The sequence below is a fragment of the Triticum aestivum genome, chromosome 1A (genome assembly GCF_018294505.1).
Source record: "Triticum aestivum cultivar Chinese Spring chromosome 1A, IWGSC CS RefSeq v2.1, whole genome shotgun sequence".
Taxonomy (NCBI): Eukaryota; Viridiplantae; Streptophyta; class Magnoliopsida; order Poales; family Poaceae; genus Triticum; species Triticum aestivum.
Window position 1 is genome coordinate 365,135,252 of NC_057794.1, and position 21,397 is coordinate 365,156,648.

Below are 21,397 nucleotides of genomic sequence, written 5' to 3' on the forward strand. Positions count from 1 at the left end.
TCTTATTTAAACCCCCCCGGGCCAGTGCTCCTCTGAGTGTTGGTCCAAACAGAGCCACTTGCAGCGCCACCTCGGGGAAACTCGAGGTTTGGTTTTAGTTGTACGTAGTGTTCATCTGAGTGTGCCCTGAGAACGAGATATGTGCAGCTCCTATCGGGATTTGTCATCACATTCGGGCGGTGTTGCTGGATTAGTTTTACCTTGTCGAAATATCTTGTAACTGGGATTCCGAGTCTGATTGGGTCTTCCCGCTAGAAGGTATATCCTTCATTGACTGTGAGAGCTTGTCATGGGCTAAGTTGGGACTCCCCTGCAGGGATTTGAACTTTCGAAAGCCGTGCCCGCGGTTATGGGCAGATGGGAATTTGTTAATGTTCGGTTGTAGATAACTTGAACCTTAACTTAATTAAAATGAATCAATTGTGTGTGTTACCGCGATGGTCTCTTCTCGGCGGAGTCCGGGAAGTGAACACGGTGTTGGAGTAATGTTTGCCGCAGGATGTTCTATAGTTCTTCGTTTGTGCTTTGCCTCCTCTTCTCGCTCTCTTTTGCGAATAGGTTAGCCACCATACATGCTAGTCGCTTGCTGCAACTCCACATATTACCTTGCCTTACCTATAAGCTTAAATAGTCTTGATCGCGAGGGTGCGAGATTGCTGAGTCCCTGTGGCTCATAGATTACTTCCAAACTAGATGTAGGGCCTGATGAATCCATTCCAGGTGATGCGCTTGAGCTCAAGTGGGAGTTCGACGAAGACTCACGCCGTTACTATGTGTCTTTCCCTGATGATCAGTAGTGGTGTCCAGTTGGGGCGATCGGGACCATGTCGCATGTTGGGTTGATCTTTTATTTTGGTACCGTAGTCGGACCATGAGTGATTGGATGATTGTAATGCTATTTATGTACTTTGTGTGACGTGGCGAGTGTAAGCCAACTATGCATCTTTCCTTTTATTATCTATATTACATGGGATGTTGTGAAGATTACCTTACTTGCGACATTGCTTTCAATGCGGTTATGCCTCTAAGTCGTGCTTCGACACGTAGGAGATATAGCCGCATCGAGGGCGTAACAAGTAAGGTAATCTTCACAACATCCCATGTAATATAGATAATAAAGGGAAAGGTACATAGTTGGCTTACACTCGCCACGTCACACAAAATACATAAATTGCATTACAATCATCCAATCACACATGGTCCGACTACGGCACCAAAATAAAAGATCAGCCCAACATGCGACATGGTCCCGATCGCCCCAACTGGGCACCACTACTGATCATCAGGGGAAGACACATAGTAACGGCGTGAGTCTTCGTTGAACTCCCACTTGAGCTCAAGCGCATCATCTAGAACGGAGTCATCAGGCCCTGCAACTAGTTTGGAAGTAATCTATGAGCCACAGGGACACAGCAATCTCGCACCCTCGCGATCAAGACTATTTAAGCTTATAGGTAAGGCAAGGTAATATGTGGAGCTGCAGCAAGCGACTAGCATGTATGGTGGCTAACCTATTCGCAAAAGAGAGCGAGAAGAGGAGGCAAAGCACGAACGAAGAACTATAGAACATCCTGCGGGAAACATTACTCCAACACCGTGTTCACTTCCCGGACTCCACCGAGAAGAGACCATCACGGTAACACACACAGTTGATTCATTTTAATTAAGTTAAGGTTCAAGTTATCTACAACCGGACATTAACAAATTCCCATCTGCCCATAACCGTGGGCACGGCTTTCGAAAGTTCAAATCCCTGCAGGGGAGTCCCAACTTAGCCCATGACAAGCTCTCACGGTCAACGAAGGATATACCTTCTAGCGGGAAGACCCGATCAGACTCGGAATCTCGGTTACAAGACATTTCGACAAGGTAAAACTAATCCAGCAACACCGCCCGAATGTGCCGACAAATCCCGATAGGAGCTGCACATATTTCATTCTCAGGGCACACTCAGAACACTACGTACAACTAAAACCAAACCTCGAGTTTCCCCGAGGTGGCGCTGCAAGTGGCTCTGTTTGGACCAACACTTAGAGGAGCACTGGCCCGGGGGGGGGGGGTTAAATAAGATGACCCTCGGGCTCCGGAAACCCAAGGGAAAAAGAGGCTAGGTGGCAAATGGTAAAACCAAGGTTGGGCATTGCTGGAGGAGTTTTATTCAAGGCGAACTGTCAAGGGGTTCCCATTATCACCCAACCGCGTAAGGAACGTAAAATCCGGGAACATAACACCGATACGACGGAAACTAGGGCGGCAAGAGTGGAACAAAACACTAGGCAAAAGGCCAAGCCTTCCACACTTTACCAAGTATATAGATGCATTAAGATAACAAGATAATATAGTGATATCCCAATAAGAAAATAATGTTCCAACAAGGAACGATCTCCAATCTTCACCTGTAACTAGCAACACTATAAGAGGGGCTGGGTAAAGCGCTAACATAGCCAATCAATGGTTTGCTAGGACATGGTGGGTTAGAGGTTTGACATGGCAATTTGGGAGGCATGACAAGCAAGTGGTAGGCATCGTAGCATAGGCATAGCAAAAGAGCGAGCATCTAGCAAAGCAAAGATAGAAGTGATTTCGAGGGTATGATCATCTTGCCTGCAAAGTTGTCAGAGTTGACTGGATCCTCGAAAGCAAACTCAACGGGCTCCTCGTTAGCGAACTCGTCTCCCGGCTCTATCCAAGCAAGACAAATAAGCAAAAGGAACACAATCAACCACGTGCAAATGCTCGAACAACATGATGCAAACATGGTATGCTATGCGGGATGCGATATGTGATGCATATGCAAGATTTGACAAGAGATGAATGAACCTGGTCTCAACTTGGAAATCCAAGAGTTCCACTGGAAAGTTGAGGTGATTTCGATTGAAATCGATATGAAGAACACCGGAATCGGTTGCACGGTTTGGAAATGGCAAGCAAAACAAATATGGCACCAGTCTGTGATAAACAGCAAGTAGCCATCTAAATGCATCAAGATATATATGCTACAACACTCAAACATGGCAACAAAATACATGGAAGGCATCCACTCATGATGCTTTACAAAAGATAAACACTGAGCTACGGCCAATTCATCCATTAACAGGTTCAAACAAGCATGGAAAAAGAGCAATTGATAAACAGGTTTCAGACTTAGTGAAATTAACACTAGTCTGGAATTTCAGATCAGGTAGCCAACATTGGAGCATGAAAACTAGATGCTACAGGAACTTAACATGGCAAAACAAAGCATGGCATGAAGCTACTCAAAGAGCTTAACAAAAGTCCCTTAGTGACCTTGAGCCAAAAGGGATCAGAAAATACAATTGCAAGCATGTGAACATGGCAACAACATAATCAGATCACAGACTTAGTGAAAAAACTGGAGCATGCAAATATGATAGCAAGTAGGCATGTTCACGAGCTCGGTGCACTCACTACAGAGCAAGGCATGACAATCTAAGCATACATCCATCAAGAATACACATTATATAAGCTATACATGGCAAGAACAACAACATAGCATGCACGGATCAACTACAACATCCTCGACAAAATCGCTAACAAGTAGACAATCTGCCAGGTTTAACGAAATAGCAAAAGCAGAACTCGATTGACTCAAGCTAGGGTGCTTCATAAATGCAGGCAAAGACATGGACGGATAGAGCACCACAATATTAACAAATCATCCTTACTGATCATCCTCAAAAGAGGCACGGATCACTAGGAAACAACATGAACATATGCCATATTGATAAAAACAGATCAAGGACTTAGTGAAATCTCTAAGTCCCTGAAATCAGCATTAACGAATGCACCACTTTGCAAGCTTGTGCTAGTCACCACACACATCATAAAAATACATGGATAGCACCTCTGGAAAGATGGCATGGCATATAACAAAACACATGTAGAGCTCAGGAGCATATAATGCACAGATTAATCATGGCAAAAATGACAAAAAAGCTATTTGGTGCAGCAGATGTGACAATTAACTCAAATAGCTCTCTTCTAACAGCATTTCGGGCGTCAAGATGAGCTCAAATGAAAATGATGCAATTAGATGAAATGATGTACTCTCTGAGACGAACATTTTGATATGCTACACGCGCAAAACGGAGCTACAGATGCGGAGATATAGCATGATGAGTATGGCAAAATAATTAGGGTTACGGGGGTAGAAAGTCAACCCCGAGATTTAAATCTTAGATCCAGATCCGGGGTGCACGTGACCCGAGGTTCGCCGGGATCCCTGTAGCGGCCGGAGATGTCGCCGGACTTGGCGCTCGCCGGAGGAAGGGGAGGGAGCCAAGGCGGTGGAGGAGGTCGGCGGAGCTCGCAGGAGTTGCTCCTGGCGATGAGGCGAGGCGGTGGCGCGGGACGGCCAGGAGGTGCGGCACGGCGGGGCGGCGACCAGGCGGCGGCGCGGAGCTCGCCGGTGGCGGGGCGCGCGGCCGGGCGCGGGAGGCGGCGTTGGGGACGAAGGAGGCAGGCGGCGGCGATGTGGATGGGCCGCGGGGGGCCTCCCGCGGGCTCGGGCGGGCCGGCGTGGTCGGCGGCGAAGTGGGCACCGCGGGCGCCATGTGGCACACAGCGATTGGCCCGGGCAAGCGGCAGACAATGTCTGGCGGCCGGGGACGTGTCCGGCCGCACGGAGAGGAGCTGGATTAGGGTTTCGGGGAGAAGAACCCGTGGATTTCGGAGGACGGCCTATATATAGGCATAGGGGGAGTTAGGAGAGTCCAAATGAGGTGCGGTTTTCGGCCACGCGATCATGATCGAACGCTCTAGATGATGGAGAGGGTTTTGGTGGGTTTTGGGCCAAATTGGAGGGGTGTTGGGCTGCAACACATACGAGGCCTTCTCGGTCCCTCGGTTAACCGTTGGAGCATCAAACGAAGTCCAAATGGTACGAAACTTGACAGGCGGTCTACCGGTAGTAAACCAAGGCCGCTTGGCAAGTCTCAGTCCAATCCAGAAATGTTTAACCCCCACACACAAAAAGAAGGTAGAAAGGACCACCGGAGGAGATAGAAGCGCCGGAATGCAAAACGGACAACGGGGAAAATGCTCGGATGCATGAGACAAACACATATGCAAATGCAATGCACATGATGACATGATATGAGATGCATGACAACGACAACAACACACGGAGACAAACACCCGAACCCGAGAAAATAAAATAACTTAGCGCCGGAAACGGCAAGAGTTGGAGTACATATTAGGTAAATTACATCCGGAGTGTTACAGTTACTTGAGTACTACACATTTCTTTAAGGCTCAACATTCTAAAATTTTGACAATATAACAAATATCCTCTCAGTTTGTAGTAATAATGATACGAAGATAAATAATTTGGAAATGGTCTTCAACATGCGTAGGCTACCACTTGTAAGAATAACAGTGGCAAAAAAAGGCCAACAAATGCCGGTTTAGAAAGAAAAAAACTGCAGACATGCTTCCAATTTTAGCAACTCTAGTGGATAAAACATATCTTACCTCTCAAGTCAGGAAATAGTCAAATGAAAAAAAGGTACTTCTTATAAGTAGTAGAGATGAAGTCATAAGGATCATGATTCAAGATATTCGGAGAAACATGGTTGGTCTCTCTATATGATGTGAACTCGTCACCTCTACCAAAGTGATCGTGCGTAGTATGTAATGTAGAGTGCAATAATGAAATAAAATAGATGATATGAGAATTTACCATGACCACAAAATATCCTACATTCGTCATCATCATAATCAACATGCATTTTTTGCTTCTCTTGTATGTGGTCCAAGTTTTTTATCTGGAAAATATGTTAACTCAACTATAGATAAGGACAGTATGAAAATGCTCATGTAAAATTACAATTGCCATGTATCTGCTGGACAAACAAATACTTACACAAACTTCAGGTTTTTTTAGTAAAACTTACGCGAACTTTATTTTTTTACTAAAACTTATGCAAACTTCTGGGTTTTTTCACGTAATTTCATGACTGCAAGTAAGGGCTTGCTTCAGCGAATTTGTCTGTGAGTTCACTATATAGTCGTGAGTTGGCCATGTAATAACCGGTAGTCTGTACTTAAAAAAACAGGGATGTCTGTTGCAGGTACGCGAAAATCAGTGAAAAAATAAAGAAAGAAAAAATGTATTGGTTGCCTGAAACCCAACTGTATGTGCTCCAGCGCGCCTTTGTTTCTCATTGCCTCATCTCTAGTTCGTGTACTTCTAGATGTGTCACCACCGGCGAGGTAGCGATGACATAAAAAAAACAACACTCGATGCTTATTTGATTAGTGCGTGCGCGCGGCGCGGTCGTGTGAAGGCGAGCGTCTCCGTCGTTCAGGCCTGCGAGCGGCCGCGGCGACCGTGTCCTCTCACCAGCTGGGCGGCGTTGTCGACGCAGGTGAATCAATCGTCCAGCTTTGAGGCGACGCCCTCCATGCAACGGGGCGCCCCCCACTCGATTTTTTTGGCCTGCTTATACTGCCCCAGGATACTCAGCGTTGCCCCCACTTAAAGGGCGTCGGTGGTGGGTGGTTGTCAGCGTGGGTATTGTGGACGGAGCTGAAGTCGACGTGAATGCCGATCGTTCCCAGAGAACATGCCAGGACGTTAACGAAGCCGTTGCAGTCAGTAGAAAAGTGACCTGACCTCCAGGCAGAAGACGAAAGCAGCGACGTCACATGTGTGTGTTCGGAGGAAGCCGCAGCTCCTCCTCGCGTGTCTCCCACTGTGGCTCGCGTGGGTGGTGGGCTGGTGACGGTAGGCGACTCGCGATCGCGATTCCCGAGGCGATAGGATGCGCTCGCGATTAGTTTCCTAATAATTAGATGCGTTCATGATTAGTTATCTAATAGGATGCGTCCGTGATTAGTTTCCTAATAATTAGATGTGTCCATGATTAATTTCCTAATAGAATGCGCGCATGATTATTTTCCTAATAATAGTATGCGTCTGTGATTAGTTTCCTAATAATAAGATGTGTTTGTGATTAGTTTTCTAATAATTAGATGCGCCCATGATTAGTTTCTTAATAGGAGTGTCCGTGATTATAGTTTCCTAATTGACCGGATGTGGACTTTCATATTTTCCTCCGCGGTGGAGTACGGTCAGTTAATTTAAATTGCTATAAGTGCACACAAAGAATAAATTAGGTTAAGGCTAGTCGTTAAATTGAGTTTAGTGAGATTAATCATGCAGTGATAATGTATTCGTATACGTTTTGTGAGATGCATTTAAAAAAAATAATGTTTGTTCTTTTATAAATAGTATAGACATGGCAATCTGGCCACCTATATCGTACGTAGCCCTGCCGTTGTGCAGGGAGTTACCGGTGGAGGAGGTGGAAGCTAGGGAGGGAGGCCGAAGCCGATGGACATAATCGTGGGTCCGGTGGACTGTAAGGAGCGTGTGGTTAGTTTTTTTTTTTTTTGATAACTGAGCGTGTGGTTAGTTACCGTAACTGTAGGGAATTGATAATTAATAAGGACATAAATTAAAAAAAAAGTGCCGTCAAGGATGGAGAAACAAATCGATGGTCGTGGAGAAGTCTGATGGAAAGAGAAGATTTGTAGATTACTGACGTATAGAGTTTCCCATAAATAAACTCCAGTCAGACTACAACTCCAATCAAGTACGTATCCGAGAACGTTTGTGTATTGTTAGACGTGATTCCCGTACTTCCATGGACATATATACAGATCCCTTTGCCTCTTCTACTACCGTACTCTCTCACAACCGGGGAACAATGGACACAACCGGCGAATAACTCTATTTCGAGACGGGAGAACACCCTGGTCGACGGATTATGGCTGACGAAGAGCAGAACACGAGGTAAGCTCGTCCACGGAACTTGTGCCGTAAATTACCAGGTTATTCTTTATGGAAAATTGCAGTGTTGATATCTCTGGCACCTATGAATTGCAACTGGTTTAAAATTTGGATGATTGCCTACTTTCTATTCTCGAGCTATATTTTAAGTATGCCAAATTGGTCTCATCGGTTTTCGCTTGTGTGCAATGAGTTTGATTCTACGTGAAGATTCGTGCAAACTTTTTTGTCTTTTTTCTTTTTTCCCCTAATCTAATTAAGTCATTTAGATGTGCAATAACTAGGGCGGAGTGTGTGTGCGCACATATTGTGTTGTGTATTATAAAACATGAAAATTCAACGCACCAATATATCCAAAGTAAACGCGAGTGATCGAATTGTGGTCTCGTGTATGTGCAAAGAGAAGCCATTAAAGCTGCCCACCGCCGTGCAAAACAAACCACAGGGGAGAGGAGGAGCAAAATTTTTTAATATATTTTTATTTAATTTTAGAAACATTACGCTAAAATTTATTTTTAAAAATAATATGGATCTAGTCGTTCAGGAGGAAGCTGATTGGTCCCATGTCGGCTATACGGACACCGATTGGGCTCGACCCTCCTGTTAGCCACTGGTTGTAGATCTACGGAAAGACGATTAGACTTTATCGTCCGACTGGAAGGCAATTAGTATTCCTCGTCACATTTTTCCGATTTCTAGTTCCCGCCATAATTTCTCGCTTTCTAGTTCTCGCCATATTTTCTCACTTTCTAATCCCGTCATATTTTTCCGCTATGTAGTTCCCGCCATATTTTCCCACACTGCTCGTGCTACACCTCCGTCACCTCCACCACCTCCACCAATATGCTCAAAAAAACCCTCCAAGAAAATGCTCACCACGAGCTACCCCATAAATAGATCGAGGTCTCCCTTGCCTCCCCCAACTATCTACAACACATCCACGGTGGTGGCAAGTCGGAAAAAAGAGAGGCTGAATTTGATGTACAAATGGGAGTGTATTCGAGTGGGGAATAGAAGGAACGAAAAACGGGAAGAACAGAGGTGGAGGAAGAGAAAAGGGAGGAGGAGGAAGGAATGGGGAACCTAGTTTTTTTTAACATAGTACAGACGCAAACGCTCACATATACACGCATACACTAAATACAGGATAGATGCGAGCACCAGGACTTGAACCTTGATGGGCTGAGATATCACTGTTCACCTAACCATCCAACCACATATTGATTCACACATGCCAACTAACCTAGCTGTTTGTATTCAGCTTCGCTGTAATCCCCCTGGTATTTTCTTTGACAGTTTTGTAATCCCCCTGTTTGAGTAACATAAAGCTCTTGCCAAGCCAAGAAAAAGAAAGAAGCTCTTGCCAAGCCAAGAAAAAGAAAGAAGCTCTTGCCGAACCAAGCCAGAAACGCAAGCGCCGTCCCCAACCAACCGCCCCCCACCCACAATTCCCGTCGAGCGAGGCGAAGCCGCCGCCGCCGCCGCCTCCTCCACCATCCGCAGCTGCCTCCGTGACCTGCTCCACCGCGCCGCCGCCAGCCTAGCTGCCGCCTTGACCCATATCCGCTCCGCATAGCCCCGCGATCTCCTCTGAACTCCTCTAGGTCTAGGGCATAGCCTCCTCCGGCGCCGCCTGCCCCTGTTCCGAATCAATGGGCCGTCATCGTCCTGTTCAGGATGCTTCACCACCACCTCCTCCTCGTCTGGCTCCCCTTCCAACGCATTGCCAGGTACAATCTCAGCCACCCCAACCGAGCCCCAGTGTGCCTAGCCAGAGAGATACACTTCCTTCTGATTCGGTTGAAACCGGAAAGAGCCCTCAGAGTTATCTTTATGATCCCTCTACTGAATCTCGAGTGACAGTGACACCACAACCAAGACTGGTGTAAGCAACCGTCGTCATCGAGTTCATAATTCGCGCTTTCTGACAAGGGTTTCTAGCAAAATAAACAGTTTATTAACTTCTGTTACTGTATGCTGTTTTTACCAGGGTTTCGAGCAGTGGTCGCTTTTCATTGGAGTCACAGTCGGATTTTAGCTCAAATAGGTGCTATATATTATAAGTTGCATCCAACAGCATTTAGTGAAACCAGTAGTCAGTAGACATAAAACAATTATCTATATTTTGCAATTTTCCACCATAATGTTCTGACCAGTTTTTGTTGACCTACCAAGATTCGAATTACTATCGCTGGAAGAGGACGGCGATGATTTACCGTCTGCTTCTGACTCATCTGGCAGGTATACTTATTATTACCATCTTTCTCAATATTGTCGATATTTAGTTTACTCAAATTACAGTGTGAATGTTATTTATCATTGTTTTCCTCTTCCGCATATCTTTCTTCACCCATTTTAGCCCTCAACCTTGTTGGCTCATTTTAGGCATGGTGGTGATAACAATGATGAACGAGATAGTGGTGAAGGTGCTGTTGTCGCTCGTCAACATAGGTAATTATTTGGTTCTAGTTTAGTGTGAGAAGTACTATGCAGTAATGATTGTTTGGAGCCCCTCACTTTGAGATCGTGGAATTCTGAATGTTTCAGTTAGATCAGGTCTTTTTCTACGAAGTGAGCACTGCAACTAAATCTTGGCATGTCAAATGAAAAATTATTCAATCACTTGGTTGTTATTTTAAACAGCACTGTCCAGCGATTTGCATTTCCTTAGATCTCTATTACTCACCGGTAGTGAAGGAGAAGTGGACTATTCACGTTCATACTTTTATGGACAATTCAGCGCAAAGAAATATTGTTTACTAGGACAGCGTTGATCACAAATTTCGCCCAGGCATGGTAATATATAGGCTGCAAGTTAACAAAGTATGTAACAAACAAGACACTAACTACCTACAAACTCAAAAACACTCCAATTATGCCCACAACCAGATGTTGATCAACAAATGTGGGCAATATGCTTGGATGAAGCTTGGGGCTCATAAGCAAGCACACTGTAAGCTCCCCACGAAAGAACTACAAAAGCAGAAAATGCAAGAGATTAAAAGATAGGATCAATAGATGAGATAAATAATCCAAGATAAACAACTTAAGTGGACTCTTTTTTAATCGGTATTTGATAGCTAATTAAATCGTTTACCTTTGACCTCTCATATTCATCAGCCACCTACTTATCAAACTTGCTTTGTCATCACCTGGTTCCATGTGTAACATACTCACTGAACACGTCTAAGCTTGTGGCAATATCTTGCATTCTCCGGCTTACTTTTGAGGTCAAAGAACTCCGGCTTACTTTTGAGGTCAAAGAACTCCGGCTTACTTTTGAGGTCAAAAGAACTTATTTGTGTTCAAGAAGTGGCTGCCCCATACAACTTCACCTCCATTTGGTTGTCACACTCCTGGTCTGGCCTTGCCCCATCAAACACACATGCATTACGATGGCTCCAGTCGCGCCACATAGAGTATGACGAGCGGCCTCATTCTTATAACATTTCCCATCACTTGGTCAGCAACAGAGGCTAACCATGTCTTGAAATCATCATTTGCGGTCGACGTGATATTCTGCATGCAGTAAGGAGATCAGAGAAGGTTTCATCTTGCTGATCACAGAGAAGTCACCGTGCCTCACTAGCTGGTTAGCAATCCGACACGTTTGCCAGTTCAAAGAAATTTGTATGTGGGACTGCTATGTATAACGGAAAGGCTAAAAATCTGACGTCAGATTTTTACACATGGCAAATCAAACGTTTTTCATGGCAATATATGTTGGCGCGAGGATGGCAAATTTAGTTTGCAAGCACGGCAATTTCCTGGCAAAAAAAAAAAAAAAGAACCGGGGTGAATTTTCCATGCTCGTCAGCTAAACTTGCCATCCTCGGCAAACATAATTTGCCATGAAAAACGTTCGATCTGCCATGCCTAAAAATCTGATGTTCCCTAGATATCTCATATCTGGGTCCATGTGTAATGGGTGAAGTACTACCAAGTAGTCTTTCTGTAGTCGTCCTGCATCCCGATTGGAACGGGAGCGCTGCCGCTCGATCTGAAGCCAAACGTGCACAGAGGGTTTGACGAAAAAAATATCGAACCGTTTTTCTTCACTTACTGAGGACTGCGGGTTAAATTAGCCAAACACAGGGACTATTGTGTAGAAATGCCGCGACGGTGAGCGGACAGAAGCAATAGCCGCTTTATTTAACAAAAAAAAGTAAAGATAAAGATTTGTCCATAATTCTCTTGTAAAAATATTTGTACTCGTTTATCAATAGGGTGCTTTTATGATTGATTATTCTCCTAAAATTGTTCGGAATCACTTGCAATCTGTTTCAGTTCTAATGATGGTAGTGACAATGATGTGGATATCGGAGATCCTTTTCTTACCGATAGATTTGGAAATTTGACAAGTTGGAGGTTGAGTGATTTGGAGGCAGCAGCAGATAATTATCTTGAAGATGAAGAAAGTGAAACAGAGGTAGAAGAAAAGAAATATTCCAAAAAGGAAATGCTAAAGCGTGATGCGGACCGTAAGAAACAGTACATGGAATATGCTTTACAGAAATATAACAATGACGAGGATCTTGCTGGGGTTTGTGCTCTTTCCTTATAAATTCGTAACTCTTTATTTCGAGCACATTTCTATGTTTTAATCTGAGAAATATTTTCAGGAGATGCGTTTTGTGTTTGATGAAAGTAAAGATGAAGTTTTCATTATTGAAGGAAACATGAACTTCTATGAACACTTCAACTTTACAGCTAAGCAGGCTGGTTCCACTGTTCTATTCTTTGCTGAAGTGATCCCAGACGAAGGAGAACTGTGTGATGTTCTTTGCTGCAAGCCTTTGGATTCTGATGACAATGATATGCTTTCTTAATTGTACGTGACTACTAGTCATATAGTAGTGCCATATAACGGGTTGCATGAAATGTGCTGCTTTGCATTTACTAATATGTTAGGAACTGTTATTTGATGAACTGCTTTGCCTCTAGTTTGCATAGTCAATCTATTTATATGTACTTGCCGTGCTTGGATTGGATTTGTTAATCTTGGATATATAAAGCCATACAAAGTGACTCCTTAAGTAGTAGTATTACTGTAATTCGATTAATACGAATAGCTGAGCAAGTTTTTGTGTGTAAATTTACTACTGTTGTCTGATGTTTTGTCATGTGGGGATCAACATACAGCAGGTGTCGCGTAGATGGTTAGCTCTCCTACATCTGCCACCTTACCAGTTGTTGTTTTCATATCTGGTCAGAATATGTGTCTGATTGATACTCTACTTGATTTGTTCTTAGGCAAGAGCCTTACATAACATTGAACCCCTGTGCGTGTCAAAAAACTAGATACAGTTATATTTGTATTCGAGTAGAGTCTTGCCTTAAGCCACCCTTCACATAAGGAGTCAATCACCATGTTTTGAATCTGTTATCTTCGGTTCTGTTTGCCGGTGATGACACTTCCGCTAGCGTCTAGTCGGTCCTCAAGCTCCTACTGGTGTGGGATAGGCTCTCAAATGAAGGAGCCATAACACCATGGTATTGGAGAGCATTATGTCTTGGCTTTGTGTTACAATGATCCATGGACGTCGCATGGAGCTCTGGCAGAACAGTAGGGTACTGCCCGCCAGCATCAACAGCAGGTGCAGGAGCGCATCGGCTATTTGGTCACCTGGATGGCACACTTCGGAGTCCATTGCCAAATCTTCCAGTTCACCGCGCACCGGGCTTGAATAAGGCTGTTCCCCTGAATCCAGTTCACCTTTGCACTCTTCCAACATCTAGAGGCAAAAGGGCATTCAAAATACAAATGGTCACGTGTCTCAAGTATCCCCGAGCTGCAAAGAACACAATTAGAATTGGAGTCTAGGTGCCAATATGCCCTCTGATGATTATAAATATCTGGTGTGCAATCTGTCCATAATCAAAGCCAGGCAAAAACCTTATGCTTGGGCTAGCACTTGCTCTTCCAAATCTTGGGGAAAATCGGGTCTGCTTGAAGACCATCAAACAGAAATTTATATAGTAGAAGTTAGCTGCAGGACTTAGCAAAACTAACCCTGAGCCCCGTAGCCTTAGCGAAATCCTCCAAAGTATTCATGAGAATCTGCATCCGACCAGATGAACCATTCATGATAACCAAGGTATCGTCTGCATATTGAACTATAGGAAAATCATGGCCGGGGATGTCAAGAGGAGCAGAGAGATGGCCACTCCTAAAATGATTATGTATCATAGATTATTTTGTTTATACGTTGGAAGCATGTATTTCGTTTTCCAACTTCCTTTACCAGCTGGTGAAACGGGCTAAATCAGGATTCCAGTTCTACTTAACATTCTGGTAATAGTGGAGAACACAGAGTTATATCCTGTTATTCTTGTTAACATTCTGGTAATACCATGAATGAATACCATGCATATGTGCGTGTTCTTTTACTTTCAGGAAATAATAATATGCATTGGGAAGTCTAGGATTTTACAATTCGAAAACCTAAGCATCCACCATATATTATATGAAAAGTGCTATGTATTTAGCGAGATAAGCAAGAGCAATCAATATATTTTCTCTGGCTATTCTCATTTCAGCTCGCTGCCCAATTGTGTAGTCATGCCGTCTATCTTCACACAGTAGCTATGATGTTGTAGACCTAAGTTTTGTAGCATATTGCTAAGTCATAAACTTAATATATTATTAAGATTTATATGCTTCAAATCATTCTCTCTTACGTCATGATATTGAAAAATGAAGTCAATATTTTTGTTTTTGAAGGACATTGCTTTGGTTGTAAGAATCAAGGTTCTGTGGACTTGAGGCATCCAGCTGGCGGAAGTTTGTATGTTGGAGGTCATGTGGATTGCGAGTTCCCATTTATGTGGGATAGTATCAGTGAGTTACTGTAAATCAAGTGACGTCTTTTTTCCCTGCTGTTTTCTTGCTACAGTTTTTCTATATACTGCATATATTTGGTTGTATATGTAGGACATGTATAATACGTCTTATGCATTTGATTGTATGACACATTTTCAGGATGACTCTGACTGAGGGAAGATTTCCTAGATGGCCATAAAGAATGTCTGATGGGGTTGTTGGTCTTCAATTATTCTCACTTTAACGTCCATGTGATGCTACTTATACTTTGAAAGGGCATGTATAACACCTTGCACTAGCTATAATTATACTTTCATAAAGCTTGACTGGGCCCATGTATCTTGCAGCGTGACTGGGCCGCACACCGTCCGATTTGTTTGAGGCAGCATATGCAACCATTCATAGATCCTTTCTCTTGTCTCGTGGTGGTATTCTGTGACCTTTTAGACATGTCTTGTGTGAAAATTTGGAACTATTGACCAGCAATTGTTTTAAATATTTTAATATTTGCGCTCACATTCATAGTTTCGTCTTTGGAAGTACTACTATTAGAGTATTTTAATCTAAGGATGCCACTACGCAGCGGAGCCGCACCAGCGCCTTCTCATGCGGCAGTTCTTCCACATGTATGCAAACTAATACATCAGCGTGACATCAACAAAGATTCCTTTAATTTTAAATATTAAGAAGTTTTGTCTAATACTTTCTCTGTTCGAAAATATAAGTCTTTTTAGAGATTTCAGTATGGACTATATATGGATGTATATAGACTTAGTTTAGAGTGTAACTAGCAAACATGCCTTGTGTGTTGCAATGGGATAGAAAAAATTACCTCATACACACTCTTGAGACATCCGTAAATCTCTTGAAATCTTGCACGATGCCACATGAAAAGCAACATGATAAGTGATGTTGTGTCTAAACATAAAGATGTGATGATTTTTGAAGTGTATTCAAGGTGTTTTCAATTTATAGACAATAAAAATATTTATCTAGTTGTAGGTATTTCTTTATGCATTTGTTGTCGTTCGTCGTCGGTGATGCCCAACAAATATTTGCATACAATGAAAATAACAAAGTATGTTTTATTAATTACTAATAACATATGCATAAGAGCATTATTTTTGTCTTCCTGATACATGTATTTTTATTTGTAATCCAAGTCAAGTCTTAATTTGGTTGCAAACATATTAGACAGCTCCATAGATAACAACCAATTTGAAAGGACATGCATACCAAATGTTCAAGGTTGTGTATCAACATTGATATTCTTAAAAAAATCATTATGAAAACAATCTAAAACAATATGAAAATTAAAGTCAAGCCGCTGGTTTACATAAACGCAACGTTGTACCTTTTTTATACATCAGAAACATTTTATATAGGCACATTTAATACTTCTCAATTTCATGGTCAACATTTTTCAAAACATATTTATTTTTTGTGTCTACTTTTTCTATACACATTCTACTTTTTTGTATACATTAGGAACATGTTTGTTTAACACTGTCCAAATACATGATAATATTTTTGAAAACTTATATTGTTTTATGTCTACTTTGTTCCATACACATTGTATAATACATTTTCCTATACATACGAAACATTTTTCTATGCACATTTAACATTTTTAAATGCATGATAAACATTTTAAAAAAATTGAAAAATTATATGCACTGTACTTTTTTTGTATATAATGGAAACATTTTTCCTATACAAGTTTGTCATTTCTTTAATGCATGATTAACATTTTCTAAAAGTTTTCATATATGTGATTTTTATAATTGAAATATTCAGAGTATTTCAAAATAAAGCCAAAAGAAAAAAATACAAAACAATGTTAATTTTTTTGAAAAAAGTACCCAGGTCTCCTAGGTGGAAGAGCATGCGTCCAGCCAGTCAGGCTGGCCATGCAGTTGTGACTTTTGGGGGGTCGTTGCCTATTGAATCAATAGTAACGACGGACTTATAATGAAAAAAAGCGAAACATTTTTCCTCACTTATATGTGTGGCATAGTGGGTACCTTGTGGCAACTTTAGGGGTTAATCTAATGACGGATGCGTAGAAGCAATAGCCCCTTTATTATTAGGTAGAGATTAGATCCCATGTTGACATGTTTCGTCAAAAAAAAAATTTATCGATAGTTGCCAGATTATGACTCACTTGGTTAGATTAAATTAACTCAGTTCCCAACCTTGTTTATATTCTAGTTGTCAGTTTTTAATTGTACTCAAGTTGCCATTTTTATTTCATATAGGTTGCCAAAAAAATTACACATTAGTTATCATTTTAATTCTGTCGAGTTGGCATTTTTATTTCAATATATAGCTTGTAGAAATACACACTAGTTGTCAATTTTAATTGTGCCAAGTTGCTATTTTTATTTCATATTAGCAAACATGTCCATGTGTTGAAAAATTACATCTCCTAACCTCATACCTGACGACATTAGCAAACTCCTTAAAATCCTTAATGCTGCCACACGAGAAATGATAAGTAGGTTGTAGTACTGCACTGCACTCTGGCGCGTTGGGGATGTATCTGGTGCACCGGGGCAATTTGTGCTACCGGTGCACCGGTCGCCTGTTGCACATTCAAAAATATTTGAAAAAACCCAAAAAAAAATTAGTGCATCGATGCAACATGAATGTACATTGTCACAAAATACAAATCAAAATTCGAAATGTTGCTCGAGATACAAAAATAACAAATTTGACACTGAATAGTACATAACATAAGTTGGGCTTGAGTTTTGGCCCATTAGCACATTGACGTCAAATTTGTCATTTTTGTATCTTGAGCATTGTTTTGAATTTTGATTTGAATTTTTGTGACAACATACATTGATGTTGTATTGACATACTAATTTTTTTTCGATTTTTTTTGAACATTTTTGAATGTGCAACGGTGTCCGGTGCACCGGTAGCACCAATTGTCTTGGTGCACCAGATACGTCCCCCTGGCCCGTTTGAGTCTGACCGACCCGACAATATGAAAGGCATACCAAGTTTGCGGGAGCAGAGTGAAGGCTCGCTGCATCAATCTCTCTAATGGCAATTTGAACTAAAACCACGACACTTATTTTGGATTGGAGGGAGTATTAGTTCACCCTACTCATCCTGCTAGTGTATTTTGGCTCTCGCGGCTTATCGTCTTCACCAACTTTGCAAGGTTACTTGTGCGGGTATGTGGCGATTGTCGCTCACGAGGTCCTAACGTGACACAACGTTGTCGGGTGCGTCTCGGCGTGTGGGAGTTTTTTTTGTTGGGGGGGGGGGGGGGGGGTAGGGGAGGGAGGTGGGTGATATATTTTAATAATCTGTGCACTGTAGTTTTTGCTAATTATGTGTCCTAATCTTTCATTTGACTGTGAGCATGTTAGTGCTTTTTAAACACTTTTTATACATGATTTCTCTTTGAGTCGCATATATGGATTAAGAAAGGACGCGCTTACCCGGCTTTAGTGAATTGGAGCCCTTAAAGCATTGTCAACCAAAGTAGTAGAAAAGAGAAAATAAAACGTTCAATATAGACTCAAGGGCCAAGGCACAAGGCCGAATCCAAACAAAGATAACTGATAAATATATAGCGAAGATAAATAGCATCACGCAGATGCATAGTCAGCCTCCCTGTAGACCAGCAGCCTCCTTGTGATGCCGAAGCTTTAACGTAAGAGGCCGTAGCTTGTTCAAAATCTCCTTAATAATGGACGCATCCATCGCCTTGCTTAGAAGCTTTCATAGCTGCAAGAAAATTGTTATTTTGTTTCTAATATGCCAAAGGGCCCAAGACATGGCCGCGAAGATTAGCCACGTAATCCTACAAGAACATCGGGACATTCTAGAGGCTAGAGTATGAAACCCTCCAAATGATGTCGGTGCCTAGCTGCATCTGGTGATATCGCGGACACAACCCCATAAAATTGCGTAAGGATGCACTTGAAGAATATGTGGTCAATATCCTCAACTGTTCCACAAAGTGGACACTGGCCGTCCCTTGCAACGTGGCGCCTTTGGACTTCCACACCCGTCGGCAGCATGTTCCTCACCAGTTTCCATAGGAAGATTTTAACTTTTGTTGGGATTCGCGCCCGCCAAATATCCATTGCTTGGAAAGGAGCAACGCTGTGATGCAAGGCGCACTATGAGGAACTAACTGTGAACTGACCGGAAGGCTCAAGTTTCCAACGAAATGTGTCGGGTTCCAATGAAGCGGAGATGGTGCGCAATACATTTGCTAACTGTTCCCATTCTTCAACCTTTAGGGATCCAAGAGAATGACGGAATTGTGGACACTACTGTCCATTCCTCCAATTCTCGCTAACCAACATGTTCGGGATTGTAGTAATAGCAAACAACCTGGAAAAGCCGTGGCAAGTGGGACCGGGCCTAACCAGACGCCTAACCAGAAGATGGTGGATTTCTCGTTACCAATAGAGTGAACAACACCCACACGCAGAAGGTGTCTATTCTTCACTATTGATTTCCAGGATTGGGAGCCGTTTCCACATGAAGCCATTGATACCGGAGCGTGCTGTAAGTATTTGTGTCGGATAATATCCAACCACAGGCCACCTTGACCCATAAGCATTTTCCAAGCCCATTTGGTCACGAGGCACCAATTCATATGTTTGGTATTCACTATACCGAGGGCCCCAACCTCCTTTGGTGCACAAATGGTACTCCAATGAACTATGTGGTATTTCCGCTCCCTAGTTCTTTACCCCAAAAGAATCGAGACTGTACCGTATCAACTTTTGCATGCACCCCATTTTGGAGTAAAAATAATCCCATTGTAAACATTGGTAGGCTCGATAGACAAGAGTTGATCAAAGTTGTTTTCACTCTTGTTTGACTGATATTTTCCTACCCTCGGCTCCACTCGCTCGGCCACGCGGTTAGTAATAAAGAGGAAGTCCTCGATGGTTAGGTGTTTCTTTGTTTGCAGCATACCCAAATATTTGAAAATGGGATGCAAATATTACCAGCAAAAAGTAGACATGAAAATGCTCCCAAATGATATACAAAGTTTGTTCATGTGATGCTTGGTTGTTTTTATACAAAATTCACAAAATGGCACTTTCTGATAAGATGCCATGCAACAAAACTTGCTCAAAACACAAAATTAATTCCAGGAATGGATTTGTTGGATTTTTCTACCCCAGAATGATATAATATGCACATGTTACTGCAGGAAAAATGCGACATTGATTCAAAAAGATTAATACCATATGTGATAAATGCACATATGCCAGATTTGGAATATCATGAAAATACAAAAAAAAACAAAATATGTGAAAAAAAATGCTAAGCGCACCCAGGCTCCACCCAACAATCAAACTGACAGGTGTTGGGAAACGTTGCATGGAAAACAAAAAAAAAATCTACGCACATGCAAGATCTATCCATGGAGATGCATAGCTATGAGAGGGGAGAGTGTGTCTACGTACCCTCGTAGACTGTTTAGCGGAAGCGTTTATCCACGTGGTTGATGTAGTCGTACACCTTCACGATCTGCCCGATCAAGTACCGAACACACGGCACCTCCGCGTTCAGCACATGTTCAACTCGATGACGTCCTCGCCTTCTTGATCCAGCAAGACAGGAAAAGTAGTAGATGAGTTTCGGCAGCACGACGGCATGGTGACGGTGGTGATGCAACTATCTTCGCAGGGCTTCATCGAGCAATACGAAAATATGATCGAGGACAAACTAGAGGGAGAGGGACGCCGCACACGGTTAGGGAATCGTGGTGTGTGTGTGTGTTGCCCCTCTCCCTCCAATATACATAGGTGGGGGAGGGAGGAGGGAAGGTAGCCTAGGGTTCCCCCAAGGGGCCGGCGGCCACCTTGGGCGCCTGCCCTGGCCGCGCCCCTCTTCATTCTTGGGCGCGCGCGGGGAAGGCAGGGTGGCGCCCCCTTTCCTTTCTCTTAGGTGGAGGGAAGGCAGGAGGGGCTAGCCCTCCCCCCTTTCCTTCCCTAGGGCCAGTGGCCAGGGAGAGGGCGCGCTAGCCCCCTTGTGGGCTGGTGTGTGTGCCTCCCCTTGGGCCATTAGGCCCATATACCTCCCGGGGCCTCCCGAAACCCCTTCCGGCGATCCGATGACTACTCGATACATTTCGAAACCTTTCCGGTGACCAAATAGCATTGTCCCATATATCAATATTTACCTCCGGACCATTACAGAGCTCCTCGTCATGTCCGTGGTATCATCTGGGACTCCGAACAACATTCGGTCATCAACTCACATAACTCATACAATACTATATTGTCAACGAACATTAAGCGTGCGAACCCTACGGGTTCGATAATGATGTAGACATGATCGAGACATCTCTTCGGTCAATAACCAATAGCAGGACCTGAAGGAAATATGCCCTAGAGGCAATAATAAAGTTATTATTTATTTCCTTATATCATGATAAATGTTTATTATTCATGCTAGAATTGTATTAACCGGAAACATAATACATGTATGAATACATAGACAAACAGAGTGTCACTAGTATGCCTCTACTTGACTAGCTCGTTGATCAAAGATGGTTATGTTTCCTAACCATAGACATGAGTTTTCATTTGATTAACGGGATCACATCATTAGGAGAATGATGTGATTGACTTGACCCATTCCGTTAGCATAGCACTTGATCATTTAGTTTGTTGCTATTGCTTTCTTCATGACTTATACATGTTCCTATGACTATGAGATTATGCAACTCCCGTTTACTGGAGGAACACTTTGTGTGCTACCAAACGTCA

The 21,397-nt window shown here is 42.8% G+C and overlaps 1 protein-coding gene across 5 annotated transcripts; it reads left to right on the forward strand.

Moving 5' to 3' along the window:
- Positions 1-7,679: 7,679 nt before the first annotated feature.
- LOC123051247 (uncharacterized) lies at positions 7,680-15,041 on the forward strand. 5 transcript variants are annotated; one of them, XM_044474101.1, is made up of 8 exons: positions 7,716-7,819; positions 9,807-9,863; positions 9,992-10,057; positions 10,202-10,267; positions 12,104-12,359; positions 12,439-12,631; positions 14,541-14,676; positions 14,799-15,041. In XM_044474101.1, exons 1-7 carry the CDS (start codon positions 7,794-7,796, stop codon positions 14,669-14,671), a joined length of 795 nt encoding a protein of 264 aa, XP_044330036.1. In that variant the 5' UTR covers positions 7,716-7,793; the 3' UTR covers positions 14,672-14,676; positions 14,799-15,041. The 5 variants fall into 5 exon arrangements, 4 of the variants coding, with proteins under 4 accessions (XP_044330043.1, XP_044330036.1, XP_044330019.1 ...); XR_006423991.1 differs by lacking the exon at positions 7,716-7,819 and adding an exon at positions 9,164-9,701 and having other exon boundaries at positions 12,439-12,647; positions 14,541-14,657; XM_044474084.1 differs by lacking the exon at positions 7,716-7,819 and adding an exon at positions 9,164-9,701.
- Positions 15,042-21,397: the final 6,356 nt, after the last annotated feature.